General features: G+C 44.4%; 1 protein-coding gene across 1 annotated transcript in view; it reads right to left on the reverse strand.

Moving 5' to 3' along the window:
- The window catches only part of DSCAML1 (DS cell adhesion molecule like 1), a 529,481-nt gene that overhangs the window by 108,364 nt on the left and 402,338 nt on the right, over positions 1 to 18,779 (reverse strand). The window contains 2 exon segments of the mRNA XM_043998101.1: positions 12,240 to 12,512; positions 17,597 to 17,893. Coding sequence (XP_043854036.1) covers positions 12,240 to 12,512; positions 17,597 to 17,893 — 570 coding nt within the window.

Genomic DNA, 18,779 nt, shown 5'->3' on the forward strand with positions numbered 1-18,779 from the left:
CTTTTTGCCCCAGTTCCTTGTTATACATCCACCACCCACTACTTCCCATGGGATCAGTGCTGACAGATGTAATGAAACATGCCCCAGTCATGAGACTCTTCCCCATATGTTCCCCACACTGCCTTATTTGAAACCATCCAAGTTTATTCTTGTCTCTGTCTGTGGAGCTCCCACTCTCATATCCTTTTACTTTTCTGATGGAAGGAGGAGAGACTGGGAGCTTGTTGCATCCACTGTTTCAGAAGGTCTCAGGCAAGAGAGAGAGCCCACAGAGGCCCCAGCTCCACAGTGGACCCAGGGAGAGAGAACCTACAGTCAGTCAGTTGATAAACAATTATTAAGCACCTACTACATTCCAGGCATTGTAACTAAGTTCTGGGGATACAAAGAAAACCAAAATATAGTCTCTGCTCTCAAGGAGCTCGCAATCTAATGGGTGTAGACAGTGTGCAAAGCACTATGTACAAACAAGTCCTATACAAGATAAGGTGAAGATAATCAATAAATTGAAGGCACCAGAATTAAGGGGAATCAGAGAAGGCTTCCTGTAGAAGGTGAGATTTTAGCTGGGACTTGGGAAGTTAGGAGGTAAAGATGATAAGGGAGAGAATTCCAGATCTGGGGAACAGTAAAAACATCTGAAGTTGTTGTATTCAGGTAATAGCCATGTGACCAGTGCCACTGGATAGATGTGTGTGTGTGTGTGTGTGTATGTGAGAGAGAGAGAGAGAGAGAGAGAGAGAGAGAGAGAGAGAGAGAGAGAGAGAGAGAGAGAGAGAGAGAGAGAGAGAGAGAGAGAGAGAGAGAGAGAGAGAGAGAGAGAGAGAGAGAGAGAGAGAAGGGTGTAAAGTATAAAAAGAATGGAAGGTGGGGTAGGCCATTAAGGGTTTTGAATGCCAAATGGGATTTTATATTTGATCTTAAAGATGATAGGGAGCAACTAGAATTTATTGAGTAGAGAGGTCACATGGTCAGAACTCCACTTTAGGAGGACCACTTTGACAGCTGAATGGAAGACAGACTGGAGTGGGGAGCGAGTTGGGCAGGGAGACCAAGCAGCAGGCTATTGCAATAATCTATGCTTGAGGTGATGAGTGCCCATACCAGGGTGATAGAAGTGCCACAGGAAAGCTGGGACTGTTTATGAGGGATGTTGTGAAAGTAAAATTAACAAGACCTAGCAACCAGAGTGGATAGGGAGGGTGAGAGAGAGTGAAGAATTGTGAATGACACCTGGTTGCAAGCCTGGGACAGGAATTGGAATGATTCAGCTTGGAAAAAGGCAGGCTAAGGGCTCTTAGAGTCTCTGAAGTCTACGGATCAGCTTTCTACCTCTCTGCTGGGTACAGAGCAAGTAGAAATGGGTTGAAATTGAATTAGGAAAAGACAATGAGACACGAGATAGGGAAGTTAGGAAGAGAAGGACCCAGATCCACAGAGAGTCCTAACAGACATATCCAAGAGAAGGTCTAGACAAAGAGGACTATAGATCTACAGAGTTCTCAGAAAGAGGTTCCCACCTTGCCCCCAAAGGGGTCTATATCTATGAAAGACTGAAGAGAGAGAGAAAGAGAGAGAGAGAGAGAGAGAGAGAGAGAGAGAGAGAGAGAGAGAGAGAGAGATCCTAGTGAAGAAGGTATGAAGGAAAGAAGGAAGGGAGGAATGAGAGAAGGAAATTGACTTCCCCATGCACCAAAATCTTAGTCCCTGGTTTGCATGTGTGTGTGTGGAGGGGGAATGGAGGGACTGTTTGGAGCCTGAGTGACCCTTAGATGGATGTTTCTTTTCCAAGGTCTAGCTAGAGAAGGAACCATTATCTTTATGATAACTCAATTAGGCCACAGCTTCTCCACCAAGTAGGGGGTGGGAGGAGAAGAGAGAGGAGCTTAACAAGGGCAAGCACTTAATAGACGGGTAAGAACTCCTTTCCATAGTCTGGTAATTAAATTATAAGGCTGTCTATGGTCCAATCGCCTTTCCTTGAAGCACCAACTACTCTCATCCTGGCCCTTTTAGTTGAGTGAAGCTTCCTTGACTGCTTCTTACCCCAACAGCCACCCCCAAAGGTATGAGGATGAGACCCTGGAGGAGGAAGGATGAGAGAAGGCTGACCCTCAGTTCCATCTGGAGCTGTTGATGGACATAGGAAAAAGTGTCATTGACATGGGGGCCGGTCTGTGCCATCAGTGGTGTTCTAGGGAAGGGAAGGGCAGTGGTGGAGGGGCTAGTGGACAGGGGTGAGCTCTGCCTGGACTCTCTGGCCTGGCCTGACTTTCAGAATGTCTTGGGGAGGTTGATTCTTTGGGAAGGACAGATCCTTAAGAAGAGAAATCTCTTGCATGAGGGTGGTGGGATAGGAGATGGGGGAGATGGGAGAGAGCTCTAGGCCTGGAGGGAAGGAATGACTCTTAGGATTGAAGCCATGGGAAGACAGCCTAGAGCTTTTTGCCTTAATGGAACTTGGAAGTTGCTGGCATGGTTCAGAGGCTCTAGGGCCGGTGGCAGGACAAAAGATTCAGGGAGCAAGGGGCTTCAAATGCCCTAGAATTAGTGAGATGGAAGGTTGTTCCTCTGTACAACATGGGACTTGGATTTTGATTCAGTCTTGTACCAATGACCTAAGGAGAATGTGGAATGCTCCAACCTGAGTTAAAAGAGAACCTCAAAAATGACCTTGCATGTGAGCAAAGACAGAGTTGGGATGACTCAGCTTGGGAAAAGAAGCCTGAAAGACTCTGTTTTTTTGTTTTTTGTTTTTTGTTTTTGGGTCCCAAAAGACTCTGAAGGCTGCTGATCAGATTTCTACATTTCTTCTGGGTACAGAGTAGGGAGAAATGGGTTGAAATTGAAGCAGGAAAGATGACCACACACATAGAGTTTGGGATTTTGGATCAAGTACCCCAAAAGGAAGTGATTTTTCTATTTACTTAATTAGGATGGTCAACAGGAAGGGCACTGTTATGGGTAATTGGGTGAGGATGAAGGAGGGAACAGAAGGATTCCTAAGCCAGACCCCCTGCCTTCAAGGACTCTGGTAGTTCCTATTAGCTCCAAGATAAAATAGAAAATGATCTTTAGAAACTAAAATCTTTCACAACTTGACTCCCACTCTACCTTTCCAGACTAATACATTATTCCCCTTTACACCTCCTACAGATGAATCAAACTGAGCATCTCACTGTTCTTTACATCTAACATTCCATTTCCCATCTCTCCTCCTTGCCTCTGCATCTTGGAATCATCTCTACAGCCCAGTACTTAGGCAGCACGGCACATAGAGCACTGAACTTGGAGTCAAAAAGATCTGAGTTCAAATCCTTCAGATACCTGTCTGCTGTGTGACCTTAGGCAATTCATGTAATAGCTGTCCGCCTCAGTTTCCTCCTATGTAAAATGAAGATAATTAAAGCATCCACCATGGAGGGCTCTGTGAGGATCAAGGGAGATGATGTATATAAAGTGCTTTGCAAACTTTAAAGCACTATATTAATGGCAGCTATTATTAGTATTATTATTAGAACCCCTATTTTCCTTCAAGGATCAGGTCAAACCACCCCTGGAATAGGGCCTTTCCTGACCTCTCCTCCTCATTCCTCCTCCTTCAATGTAATAAAATAACTTAGGAGGATGGGAGTTTGGAGGAAATGTCGAGATGCAGAATCCTGATACCTATAGCATATGAGAACATTTTTTCTGTTGAATGAATCAATCATAGGTGAGAGGCAGAGACAGAGACAGAGAGAGGCAGAGACAGAGACACACAGAGAGACAGACAGAGACAGAGAGAGTATATGTGTGTGTAGGGTTTCATAATTTAGTTATCTTTAAAAGCCACAGGATGAACTAGAGTGACTTTATATAGGAAGTGTGTTCAGAATGATGGAAGAAACTTGGTCTTGCCACAACTCTAAGAGTGAGTGAGAACATATCACACACTTTGGGAGAACGTTTGGGAGGATGTACCAACTATTCTTATACTACTACTTTAGGAAATAATTCTTTTAAAAAATGTTTATTTATTATGATTATTTCTTTTTTGGCAGGGCAATGGGGGTTAAGTGACTTGCCCAGGGTCACACAGCTAGTAAGTGTCAAGTGTCTGAGGTCGTATTTGAACTCAGGTCCTTCTGAATCCAGGGCCAGTGCTTTATTCACTGCACCACCTAGCTGCCCCCAGAAATAATTCTTAATAAAACCTAATTAACCCCCTTTTCACTTTATTTTTCTTGCAACACTCCTAATATGAAAATCTGTTTTGCATGACCTTGTATGTATAATGGGTATCATATTGTTTGCCTTCTCAGTGGGTGGGGGAGGGGCTGGAAGGAGGAAGAGAATTTGGAACTCAAAATTTAAAAAAAATGTTAGAAAATTAAAAAAATGTAAAAGCTAATTAAGTCTTGCTCACTGAATGAGATAAACTGATAGTCATGGTAAAGGAAGCCCATCCATGAGTGGGAATGCAGGAGGTATATCATTAGAAAACCATCCCCAAATCCTTAGGAGTTACCACTGGGCCATCAGGATACTGGGACCCAACCCGTCAGCCCAAATGAGGGTTGGGACAGTAGTTCCAGAACATGCACTATGCCTTCTATTTTATCTGCATATAGAGTTTTATGGGTACATGTGTCTTCTTATAAAATATATGCTCCCTTTGTGGCAGAGACTGTTTCACTCTTTCTCTGTGTATCCCCAGAACCTAGCGCCATGCTGGAATACACAGTAGATGTTTAATAAATTCTTGTTGATAGATTGATTAAGCAAGCATATAGTCAAGTGAAGGAGACAAGATAGACACAGATAATTACAGTATGAGTCAAAATATGCTCATTGCTACAAGTCTAGAGGAAGGACAGATTAGGTGTGTCTGGGGTTAATCAGAGAAAGTTTCATGGAGAATCATCTGGGGCTTGAAGAATGGGCACAAGGACAAAAGGAAGTAATTATACAGGTGGTATACAGATGGTACAGGATAAGAAAAAATGGAGAGGAAGGAAAGGACAAGTCTATTTGGTCTGCTAGGGAAAAGTCCGAGACTTTTCCTTCTTTATAGGTCATCAGGGATAGGATTAGTGACCAGTCTGGTATGGTGTGGGTGACACTTAAGAAGAGATAACAAATAACTATCATCCTGGGTAGTTTAGACATTCACCTGCCTGAAACCCTGGGGTGGGGAGCAAGAGTCCAAGTGACCTCTTGGGGGCCCTTCTAGATATGCATGGGGAAGGGAAGGACATAGCTTCTGGAGGACTGGCAAAAACAAAAGCGAAACAACCCAACAACTGCAGAATTCTGTATTTAGGGTCTACCCTGACCTCCCAACAACAGAGACAATACATACCCTTAACAACAAAGATCATCAGTTTTTTTCCCCTTTTGTGGGGCAGTGAGGGTTAAGTGACTTGCCCAGGGTCACATAGCTAGTAGGTGTCAAGTGACTGAAGCTGGATTTGAACTCAGGTACTCCTGAATTCAGGGCTGGTGCTTTATCCACTGTGCCACCCAGCTGCCTCCAGATCATCAGTTTCTTACATGTTTTGGTGTTTGATGATTACTGCCTGAGCTAGTGTTCCCCTTAGCAAGGTGGCCTTGAGAACATCACTGTGTGGATAGTGTTGGGCTTCTACCCAAGCTTTTCTACCCATGAAAAAGGGTCATTCTTTCAAAGAGAGAACAAGCTTTGAAAAGAGCAATTCTGACTCTAATGACCACTCTCTTTGACTTTCCCAAGTAAAGTGTAAACTTCCTGAGGGCAGGACCGTCTTGCTTGTTTAAATTTGTATGCTCAGGCCTAGCATACCCAGTGTCTCAGACCTATTGAGTGCTTAATAAATGATTTTTTTTTTTTGCAGGGCAATGAGGGTTAAGTGACTTGCCCAGGGTCACACAGCTAGTAAGTGTCAAGTGTCTGAGGCTGGATTTGAACTCAGGTCCTCCTGAATCCAGGGCCAGCACTTTATCTACTGCGCCACCTAGCTGCCCCATAAATGATTTTTCATCCCTTCACTCATTCATTCACAGCAGTGTCCAAGGCAGAGGTAGAGGGGGAAGAGAAGAATCTAAAGGGAAATAATGGCAGACAAGACAAACCGATCAAGGTCTACCACAAAAGCTTTATCGTCACTTGTTGGGAGGGGCAAAGCACAGCCCTAGTGAATGATGTGATGACCGCTGGCTCCGGCCCATAAAGACTCCATGGCACTTCTCACTGTCACTCTTGTTATTTACTGTAGTCATTAGCTAAGTATGGATGGTGTGAGAGACTGGACTGGGAGCCATGTAGAGTCATCCGCTAGGAATCAGGAGACCCGGATCCCAGTCCTGGCTTTGTCACCCCCTTGCTGTGTGACTCAGGCCAAGCCATTGAAATTCTCTGTTCCTCCATTTCCTCATCTGCAGAATGGGGATACCAAGAGCCCCTTACTAGGGTATTGTGGGATCAAGTGAGACGCTGAATGTAAAATGATAAAGGACTGTATCAATGGAAGTGTTATTACAATCACAGAGGTGGGCCGGTTGATCTGTGGGCCAGAAAGACAGTAGCTTATTGCTAATGATCCTAACATGAGCACAAGCTTCTCTTCTATTCCGAGGATGGATGTAGGCATAGGTAAGAACAGGGAGAATTAGTCCTTTGGGGGCAGTGTTAAGTTGGCCTATTCTAGAATAGTGGTAGAGCTATGTTTTGGAAGGAGAAAAAACAGGGCAGAGAGGCGAGATCTCTTTTCACTGGAACTCTATTGCTCTGTGTCTCTCTATTTCTGTTTCCTGTACCATTTATGTCTTTGGGGAGACCACTATGCATCATACTCTTCTCTAGTTCCGTAAGTTGCCGGAGATCTCAGGCACAGAACATGCTGAAGGGTTGAGAATAATGACTCTTTGTCACATGGTCCATGACAGTCCATGACAACACTCTCCAAGCCTTTCCCTGTTCTTTTAGATTTGCCCATGTCAGAGATCATGGTACCCTTACAGCCAGTCGTTGTGAAACTGTGACAAGAAAGGGTCATTGCGGGGCAGCTAGATGGCGCAGTGGATAGAGCACTGGCCCTGGATTCAGGAGAACCTGAGTTCAAATCCGGCCTCAGACTCTTAACACTTACTAGCTGTGTGACCCTGGGCAAGTCACTTAACCCCAATTGCCTCACCAAAAAAAAAAAAAAAAAAGAAAAAGAAAAAAAGAAAGGCTCATTGCTCAACTCCGATATTCAATACCCTATGCCTTTAACAAGGAGGGCATTTCTATGATCCTTCTCCTGGCTTCTTCTATTAGGAAAAGAAAATGCCTGCTAGCAGCTCTGGTAATCCCTCCACCCCATTTCTCTTCTTTCCACAGATTAAGATGTGCTTGGTTCATCCTCCTCTGGAATATGGTGTCATCTTTCATAATAATCAAGGTATCTTTGGGAGGGCTTCAGAACCTCGCTTCCTAACAAGTGGTGGAAATTAACATTTGGGGCCAAACCAACTTGGTCAAGAATCCAGACATTCTCTCATGCTATTCATTTGGGGTAGGGTTGGGGTAAGAAAGGAAGTGCATCAGGGGCTCCCTGGGCTGTCATTGCACCTGTTTCAAATGACTGGCAAAGGAGGGTTGTCGAATATGTTTGTGTTAGTTCATTCTACACACCCACCACTCCCATGTGCCTTTAAGAAGGAGTGTTTGCTACTTGTTCAAAAACAGAGCACACCAGCCCAAATGTCCTGGTGCGAGCCAGAAGAAAGACGCCCTGCTTCCCTGTTTTCGGCTCTGGAGTTCCTAAGTGGTACTAATATGATGATGGAAATGTTCCCTCACATTCAGCACCCAGGAGCCCAGAGAGTCAGCTGCACCTTCTCATTTAATTAAAGATTTAGCATGCATGCCCAGAGCTGCTTTTATGCTACGTTATTTTGCAGCTAAAGGGGGCCCCAAAGACATCTTGTCCATGTTGGATTTATGTGCCTGCATCTTAACATCCTGCCAGGGACCCTGCCTGATGTCCAGTGATATAAGCCCTTCCCCTCCCAGCAAAGCCTGAATTTCTCCTGCCAGCCAGTTCACACTTGTGCCAAAGGCCCAAGGAAGCCCTGTGCCAACATCCTCCATGACTCTCCCTCCCCCCTTCATCTCTCTGGGCCGTAATCAGCTTGCCGGGGGAATTTTTGATTCAGCACCACCTGCAACCATTTCTAATAGCTGCCAGGAAAGCTGGCACATGAAGGGGTTTGGGGGTGGGGCTCTGAGGGTGGAAAACAAAGGTATTTGAGGAGCCATCCGATTCCCACCCAACCCCGGCCAGGCCTGGCTTCTGTCATCCTGTCATTACAGGATGGGGACGTGAAAACCAGCCTTGTAATCAGCTCTAGCCCTTGGTCTTCCCTTCCTCTAGGGTGCCTGTGGACTTGGACACCTTGTTAGTGTCCCCTTTCTGTGCCAACCAGCACCTCCTTGGGCAGCCCCTGAAGGAGGGCATCGGCTAATCAAGCTACATCATCCCTAATTAGCTATGATGGGTTTTTCTGCAAAGCTGAATGCTAATCAGAGGAGGGAGCACTTGGTGGCTGGAGGTGTCAGAGAACAGGGTCAGGGGGTTGGTGGTGGGGGATTGGGGGAGGAAGTGCTTTGGACACCAAGAAAAGGCTATGTCACAGGGCTCTCAGGGGGTCCCCTCAAGCCAGGCACTAGTGAACTCTCTCCTTCTGGGACTGTATTTCTCCTAATGAGTTTTCACAACCCCTTGAGGTGGAGACACACACCACACCACACACACACACACACACACACACACACACACACACACACACCCTCAAATGCCATCAGCTGAGAAGATGCTGTTTTTCAGTGCAATCCAGAGAGCTTTAGCAAGTCACTGAGATGGAATGCATCAGATTCAATTCATTAGGACCGATGGCTCCCTGAATGGGGCTGAATAATTGATGGGCAGGAGCAGCTTGCCGGATGTTCAGTGTGCTCTGCAGACTGAACACTGTCATTTTTTTTAAAAGCCAACAAACATGGCCAAACGCCGGGTGCGGGCAAGCCGAGCAAAGGTTAGATGTTTTAATATGTGATGTTTACACTGTAAACTCTTGCTCCGATGCTTGTAACGGGAAATGGATCCAGGCGGCCCCGTGACAGCCGAGCGGGAGAGATGGGGCTTTGCTCTAATTCAGCTGCAACTGAGCTAATTTGCTGTGGCTGCTGCAGATCTCCTCTGTGCACGATGATTGCGATTGGGGTACGTGGCTCATAATGACAGCACACGCTGGACCATGGCCAGGGTTGGGGAGAAGGGGTGACAGTGGTAGAGATGGGAAGAGCATCCCCAAAACCTTCATAGGGTCACAGAGCTTGAGGGATCATAAAAGTCATCAAGTCCTCATTTTATAGCTGAGGAAACTGAGGACCACCAAGGTGAAGTGATTGGTTGGAAGTCACAAGGTGACCTCGCCACTCTGTCTGTGACTTTTTAGAATCTTGTGTCCCCAGTCTCTCTCCCCACCCTATCTTCAATGATGGTGACAGCACTCTAACTTGCTGCATCACCTTGGACAAGTCACTTAACCTCTTTGGGTCTCATATTTCCCATTCCTTCTGGCCACCACCATGGTGACATACCCTGTCATGGGTGGTAACATTGTTTTGTTGATGACTATCCATAATCATCTGTACATCTATTATCGGACCTCCAGTTTGTCATCTTCAACTCTCTGTTCTGCCATCACCTTAAACTCAATTTGTCATTTTAATCCAATATATAAACATTTACTTGTCCACAACAGAACTCAGTTTTCTTCCTTCAAATCTCCCCCTCAAAGCTTTCTTTCTCTTGACCTCTTTATTTCCATCAATGGGATCATTCTTATTCCCAAAGCTCCATCTATGATGTCATTTCCTCCTCTTCCCACTTCCGGCTACTCTATCGAATCACAAAGTCTCTTGAATTCACCACTTTCTTTCCTTTCTCATTTTTACAACCCTAATCTGGGCTCTTATCATCTAATGTATAGACTGAATAATAGCCTCCTAAATGATTCCTCCTACCTCTTGTCTTCTGCTCCAAAGCTTCCTACACACAATTACGATTCATCTTCCTTAAAGGATAGTTTTATTATTTTACTCCTCTGCTCTGAAACCTTTAATGGCTCCCCATTACCTAAAATGATATGATTCCAACTTCTTAGCCAGATATTTAAGACCCTCTGCAATTTGGACCTAACATGCCTTTCCAATTTCATCTCTCACTGATCCCCAACACGAGCCCTCTTTTTCAGGAAGAGACTCATTTACCATCTTCTAATTAATCAACAATCACCTGATCAGTTAGTCTTCCAAATTTACCATCCACTTTCCCACCTCAGTGTCTTTGATCACACCCTCCTCCCAGCCTAGAATGTCTTCCACATCATCTTCTTTCTTTATTCAAATATCCATCCAGCCCAAGTTTTACCTCCTCTGCCATTTTCTCTGGCTTTCCCAGACCACAAAGAACGCCCATTTTCTGAACTCCTGTAGTATTCTCGCAGTCACTGGGCTCTTATTGTACCTAGTCATGTCTAGTTATTAAACTCTCCATACTCATCAGTGGGTCTCTAAGTCCTTCATGAGAAAAACTCGTGTTGTTTTACATCCGCCTTGCCCTGCAGTGCCTAACGTATTATGAGGCAGGTAGAACTTCTGCAATGCATACTTCCTAAATTAATCATCAATACTTAATCACTATTTTTTGAGTGAAAAACATAACATTTTCAATTTTCCCTGTCACTTAAAACCTTTGGAACTCCTGCTATCTGTAGGCCCCACCTAGTCCTGTGCCTGAGTGACCCTGGCCTTCAGGTTCCACAGATAACCATTGTTTCCCTTCACCCTATTGTGTTCATTAGAGTTTTTATCACCCTAAAACTGCTGGCAGATAACAAAGGTCCCAGTAGATGCCATAAATACATACTGCATGGAAGGTTTTCTTCAGTCACCTGTGAATACACAGAGCTTTCCAAAGTGTGTGTCTGTAACACACCCCCAAATCAGGAATTAGACCTGTGAAGGTTTTTATGGACAGTGCCCAATAAAATGAAGATCTGGGATTTCATTTGATTCTAGGGAGCTAAGTAGCATAGTGGATAGAGGGCTGGGCCTGGAGTCAGGAAGCCTTGAGTTCAAATCTAGCCTCCAACACTTACTAGCTGTGTGTCTCTGGGCAAGTCACTTAACCTCTGTCTGCCTTGGTGTCCCCATCTCTAAAATGAGGCTGGTAATAGCATCTAGCTCTCAGGGTTGTGGGTTGCTGTGAGGATTAAATGAGATAGTGTTTATAAAGCACGCTGCAAACCTTAAGGCACTATATAAATGCTAGCTATTTACTAAAGTCAATTGAAACCTCTATAACCTAAGAGATCAGCTGTGGCTCCACAAAATCACCTTCATTTTGCCACCAACCAGGTGACAAGCCAAAAGCTCTTAGGCGGGTCCCTGGACAATATGTATGCAGTCCATTACCAGGCATGATTGTACTCCATATGCATAGCTTTCAAGAACCCAGAGTCACCTCCGCACCACTAAGAAGCATGACAGTAATTCTCTAGTGGAGGCCTCAGAGCAGTAGCAGGTATATGCAGGTATGATGTGAGTGGAGCTTGGCCAAGAGTCAGGAGCCACCTCCTGGGAGGACCTGTATTAGTGGCCTCTCACCATGCACAGAGAAGTTCTAACTCTTCTGTGACTTACTAGAGTCACCCCCTTTTCTAGATGGGCACAGAACCCTGGATTCACTCTGTATTGATCTTTTTCTTTTTCTTTTTTGTGGGGCAATGAGGGTTAAGTGACTTGCCCTGGGTCACACAGCTAGGAACTGTCAAGTGTCTGAGACTGGATTTGAATTCAGGTCCTCCTGAATCCAGGGCGGTGGTTTATCCACTGTATCACCTAGCTGCCCCCTGTATTGATCTTGCATTTATCTAGTCCTTTACGTGCCGTTTCCTCCAGTAGACTACAAACTCTTCAAAGGCAGGGACCATTTTCCCCTTTCTTTGTATCCCCAGAGCTCGGCTCTTAATCAATGCTTATTGACTGACGGATCTGGGCTGACTGATTAGTGGTACTACTGGGGGAGATACAAAGTTTAGATCAAACAGGGTCCCTGCCCTCAGGGAGCTTAAATCCTAGGAAGGGAACGAGGTTCGTATGAAGGCAACTCTAAGACATCATCATATCTGATCGGTCCCTGTAAGATGTCCTTCCCTATTATCCTTACCTTTCACTGCAACGTGGACACTCTGGCTGATGGACAGCTGAGGCTGGATGAGAACGCTGCAGAGGTATTCCCCTTCGTCCATGCCCTTCTGCACATCCATCAGTTTGAGGGTTCCATTCTCAAAGACCACCTGGCGGTGGTTGTCAGGCAGCAGCAAGGTGTCTTTGTACCACTTGATGGAGTAGTAGGGATAGCCAATGACCCTGCAGTTGATGAGTGTGTCCCGACCTGCCACTGCTGTGATGTTCCTCATTGCTCGGATACTTGGGGGTCCTGGGCAGGGGTTGGGAGAGGGAAAATAAGGGGCAAAGTTAGCCACGGAGAGCTAGGTAGCTCTCTGGAATTCTGTTCTCAGGTCACTTAGCATGTAGGTAGGATAACCTTGGGACAGGAATGTTAGGTCTGGTTAGCTAAGACTTGAGGCAACTGAGAGAAGCACCCGTCTAACCTCCCAAAGAAACCTCTGGACTTACAAGTGCTCACTCTAGAGGATACCATCCCTTTCTGAGAAGCCACCCTCTAATAAGACAAGAATCTCCTGGACAGCCAGGGGAACAGAGGGATAGTAAGTGCATAAATGTCCTCCTTCCCCTGCTTATCTATCGTTAATTGTGAGTTTACCTCAATGTGGACAGTGAGATTTTTCTGTTTTAATGTAAATGTGAAGTCTTAAGCACTTTAAATGTTAAGAGAGGACTAAAATGAGGTCTTCCCTAGGTGAGTTGATGATTGTCTTTTTATGTACAAACATATTGGGAATCCCTGAATAGGCACATTATAAGAAACAGCATTGCAGACTATCCAGAGCACTGGACTCTGAGTCAGGGCACCTCGGTTCAAATCCCAGCTCTGCCAACAACTAGTTGTGTGACCTCAGATAAGTCATTCCATTCAGTTTCCTCAGTTTCTTTTTCTCTACAATGAAGAATCACAAAGGTCTCTTCCAGCCCTAACATTCAAGGGACTTTTTGTTGTTCAGTCATTTCAGTCATGCCTGACTCTGTGACTCCATTTTTGGAGTTTTCTTGGCAAAAATACTGGAGGGGTTTACCATTTCTTTCTCCAGCTCATTTTACAGTAGGGAGATGATGCCTGGGGTAGTAGAGTAAGAAATGTTCAAAAGGTATTTTTTTTTAAACAAAACTAACTGTGTAGGCAGGGGTGTGGAGGGAGAAGGAGTATAGAATTTGGTGATGTGAAACAGAGACTAAGGACCCAGTCCTATCATAGAGCCTATTACTGGGGCAAAGAGAATAGAGAACAGGATTCCTATAGCCAGAGTCAAGGAAATACTTTAAAAAAAGTACCTGGAGTCCATACAGGACTCCTTGGCCCTCTCCAGGGACCAAAAGAGAGGGCTGAAAGGTGGGGGCTTAGCCTGGAACTGGAGGACAGAAAGAGGACAGACTAATCTGAAAATGTCCGGAGATGTTCATTTGTGATGGTTAAAAATAATTACGAGAGACACAATTTTGGATAAGCTTATTATCAGTCCCCACCAGTGAGGGATTGACACAGTGGCTCCCTAGCCTCTCCTGGTCCAAAGAGGCTACTTTTCCAGGTTATTATAAGAGGCAGATCCCTATACATAGATGAAATCTAACTGGTTCACATAATGAGAGGTGGATTCCATCAGGTCAAAAGGACGGAGAGTCCTTCTGATTTGGGACCCTATCTCTATATGAGATAATCAGTCCAAAGAATTTGGACCCCACCCACACTGAGGCAACATGCTTGCTTCTATCTGGGTGTGGTGTTGGGATGGACACTGACTTTAATAAAAAGGGGGAGGGGTCTGAAGTTCCCCATGATACTGGGCATTAACAATTATTTCTCACACATTCGTAGAAGGTAACGGAATTTAGAGCCAGAAAGAAACTCTCTTTCCGAGCTTCAGTTTCCTCTTCCATAAAATGAGGATAATATCACTTGTGGTTCTACCTATTTCACCAGGTCCTTAATAAACCTTTAAAATTCTATAAATATGAACTATTATTATTTTTAATAGCAACACAAATAACCATAATCTTAATGAGGTTAATGATCATAAATGGGAGTGATGACAGTAATACCTGGGAGGGATTATTTTGTGTTATAAACCTTAAAATACCACATAAGTGTGAGCTATTATTGTTAAAAATAATAATATTAAGTACTAAGAATAACTATAATCCCAAGAGGCGAGACCTTGAGACTTAAATGGGAGTGATGACAGGAGCACCTGGAAGGGATTATTTTGTGTTATAAAACTGAGCCAAGAGAGATGAATAATTTGAGTCTCAATTTGTGATTTATCTTGACTATATACAGTTGGCTTCCCAAACTTCCCTCACAGTGGAGGAAATGCTAGGTGGATAATTGGACTGGTGACCAAGGCTGAGACTAAGGATAGGTGTATCACATAGCTGTCCAGGACATGATGTGTAGGGAGACACAATGCAGGACACTTATTTTTAGAAATGCATGTTTTTGTACTTATATATCAATAATTCAATGGCTCTAAGATGTCATTAATGTGGGCATTCCTCCCATTAGTGTAGATCACTGCCCATCTGTGCCTTCTCATCCAATGAGATGTCTGTTTGTATTATCCTTTAGCTCCTCTACCCAACAAGCTGTAGATCTTGCTTGAGGTTTCTGAACATTCTTTGGGTACCAGTGGACAGCACTTGGGACATCTACCTATTATCCTTCCCTCTCCTGTGTGACTGGTCCACCTCCTTTTCTGGTCATGCATCTTCTCTAGCCATCTCTCTAATTTTATAGATGAGGAAACTGAGGCCTAAAGAGGCCTAAATGACCTGCCCAAGGTCATATAGACAAGGAAAAATCAGAAGTGAGATTTGAGCCCATAGCATGTGACTCCAGAACAAGTGCTTATTCCACTATACCGCTGCCTCCTACTGTCCCTTATGTATTGGTTATCATTAAAATATGTGGTAGCCCTCTTGCACAACACTGATTTTAATGTTAAAGGAAGCATTAACTAGGTATGCTTGCTAAAGGTGTTTGACACTGTAATGGAAGATGCCCTACAAAGGGTCCAGAAGAGAAATTCACAGACAGGGAGGTACTCTAGATCAGTGGTGTCAAACTCAAATAGAAGTGATCCCTGTGGGGTGCATATTGACTTAGAAAACCACAAGTTAACATTACCTATCTTGTATTGTATTTTGTATTTATTTTGTGAAATCTTTCCCAATTACATGTTTATTTGTTTTTTCCCCAGTTACATTTTAATGTGGTACTTGCCACACTCAGGAGTTTTTCAGACTACCTGCTAGACCTCTGCTCTAGATATTCCTTTATGAGATAATATTTTCATAATTGAATTAGGTCCCAATACATTTCAGGGCCTCCCCAATAAGATCTATAATTACTAAAATAATCATCACTCACTTGAATAATCCATGATGATTCAAGATGTTTTCATAACCATCCACATGTGAGCAGCTAAATGGATGAAAAATGTCTAATATGCAAACAATGGCATGCAGATGGAAGGCTTCTTCACTGAGCTAGTCCATCACTACATATGCCTAGGACAGGCATAGAAGTTGAAAGATGAGCTAGACCCAGAACTGAAGAAGAAGAGAGAAGGCTGTATGGAATTTGGGAAATTGCCACTGGGCTTTTGATAATCTTAAACTCCAATTTGTCATCTTTTTTTTAATAAAGTATTTTATTTTTTTCCTGTTACATGTAAAGATAGTTCTCAACTTTTGTTTATACCAATTTGTCATCTTTTAAAGAAAACACATGAATATTCTGTTAGTGATGTGGCACATCTGCAAACCTTAGAGCACTACAGTCTCTCAAAAAAGAAAGATCCAGGTGACCTAAAGGGCAAAGGAGAGATCCACACATTTTTTTTAAATACCAGAAAATTTTGCTCTCCAGGAGATGGAGGAATCAATTTTGTGATGTCAAATCTCATGTGCCCAAGTTAAGGCTCAAAGACCCTGGTGTGCAGTAATGTACAGGGAACGTAATTTCAATCTTTGCCTAGCATTTATAAATTCTTTTTTGCAGTGAAAAGTATATGCGGGGTTATAATGGACTGGGTAGGGAAGGAGGGCACTACCAGAGAGGAAGAGACAGTAGGAGGAGGCCAAGACCCAAGAGTACCATCTTTGGTATTGAAACCCCCCCCATTAGGGTGATGGCCATGAAAAATAAACTAGAGGATGACCAGGGATGACCCATATTGCTGTACCTTTTTCCTCACATAAGTGCCATGTAGTATTCTACAGAAATTTGCACATCTACCAGAGGAAAGTGGACAGTTAAGGTTTGCTCTACTTTCCTTCACCCCATTGAACAAAGCAGACACATGCTTTGTGTTGTGGTCACGTGGTTATCATGGTCACAACCATTGCCTAAGTGCATCTCAGGATTGGGTAGGATGGCATCATGGTGAAGAATAGATTGTAGACACGGCAGATCCCTTAGAGATGGAATCCAACCCTCTCATTAACTCAGGAGGACACTGAGGGTAAGATGGTAGAAGTGACTTGTCTAAGGTCATACAGCTATCAGTTATTAGACCTGTAATTTCAGCCCATTTCTTTTGACTCCAGATCCAGTACTCCCCCCGCCCCATCCCATGACAAAGGGGCCACTGCCTCTGTATCTTTGAGCAGCTAGCCAGTAAAGATTGAATGAGGAAGATGGTAGAAAAGAAATAAAACCCATGTGGGACTGGGCTAGGGTCTGACTCCTTGACTACAACCCTACCTTCCAGACCTGGAGTTGAAGACTCTTTCTGATCCCTTCTTAGCTCACACTTCCATGATTTAGCTTTACCGCGGTCTCAACTCTTTCCATTGGTTATTCAGAGTCTAATCCTTGACTAGGGGGCAGCTGGACTTATTACTTTCACTTCTCAAATGGTGGGGTAAGAGGAAGATAACTTTATCAACTCTCTGATCCCCAGTGACCTCTTCCTTCCTAGTCCTTGTAGGACCTACACGCAGGGACAAGGGGAGTTGGATAGTTCGTGAATCAGTGGCATGCCCAAGCCCCAAAGTGACCGGATAGAGGAAGAGAAGAGAGAAAGAATTAAAGAGGTAAAAAGCAGGAGGAGGGAGAGGACTAAGGTAGAAGAGGATGGGGAATAAACTACACCACTTATATACACATACACAAGTAAGAATGGTAGAATAAGGGGGTGGGGCGTGGTCCAGAGAGAGGAGCGAGAGAGACAGTGGGGGTGGGGAGAGAGTGAGCTCCTCCACCCAAATCAAAAGCATAAGTAACAATAATAATCAATAATAATAACCACAATGATAACGGTGACCATAAAGATGACAAAGGAAATTAATAGCCTATTCTGATATTTAAATGTAGACAGGCACCTCTTACGTTTATTCGCGCTTGGTATTCAGCACTGCCCACTGAGTTCCGTGCAGCGCATCGGTAGACACCCCCATCTCGGATCTGGGGGGCCGTGACATTCATGTGGCTGATGGTCGTGCCGTCTGACATGGTGTACTGGTTGGTGCGGTGCCCGCCATCCCGCTGGATCGGCTCATCATCCAGGGCCCAGGTGACGGTGGGAGGTGGGGCGCCTTTAGCTGCGCACATCAGTGAGAACTGCTCCCCAGGGTTTACCACCTTCTCGCTGAAGGAGGAGATGATGCGGGGTGTCCCATCTGGGGAGGGGCAGGAGGAAACCAGCCTTGGCATCACCACATAACACAGAGTGGGTCCCTTGGGCCTTTCCCCCACCCCAGCAGAGAGGAAAGAGGTTGATGGAGACCCAGGACAATGTCACTGCTCCAGCAAAAGGAGCCAGAGCTGGAGAAGCAACACTAGCCCGTTGTGGTCCTTGTAACAGAAAGAGCCTGGGCCTGAGAGTCAGAAGATCTGGGTTCTAATCCTACCTCAGCTTCTAACTGGTTTGTGATTTTTAGGCCATCACTGAGTCCCTCTTTGCTTCAGTTTCCTTATCTTTAATGTGGAGATAATGATGCTTGTCCTACCATATCAGGTGACTGTGAGGACCAAACAGATGTAAAATGAGGTGTAGTGAAAAGAATGTTTGATTTGGAATCAGAAAACTTGGGCTTGAATCCGGATGCCATCATTAATTAGCTGATTGACCCTGGGCAAGTCACTTCACTTTTCTGAGGCTCGGTTTCCTAAAATAGGGATGACAGTTGAACTCAAGTGCTTTGCAGGATTGTCATGAGGGAAGCACTTTGTAAATGTAAAAGTGCTAGATACAGGAAGATGAGAGATTATTAATTTGCAAATTTAAAAACTGCTATTCAGGAATAAATGATTTTTGTTATTATTTTTACCACATTTGCATATCACACATTTGGGGTTGGAATGCCTGATCTAAGCCAGGGCCAGACTCCCCAGTCTGTGACCCATCCACCTGAGGCTACTTATTGCTATTATTTAAGTAAGATAATCTATGTAAGACACTTTGTGAAGCACCATGACACAAACGCATGTTCTAGCTGCAGGATCCCATGAAAACTCCAGGGGCGGGCTGCACCTAACTCTGAGGGAGCTAAAGCCCCTGATACT

The sequence above is a fragment of the Dromiciops gliroides genome, chromosome 3, assembly GCF_019393635.1.
Source record: "Dromiciops gliroides isolate mDroGli1 chromosome 3, mDroGli1.pri, whole genome shotgun sequence".
Lineage (NCBI taxonomy): Eukaryota > Metazoa > Chordata > Mammalia > Microbiotheria > Microbiotheriidae > Dromiciops > Dromiciops gliroides.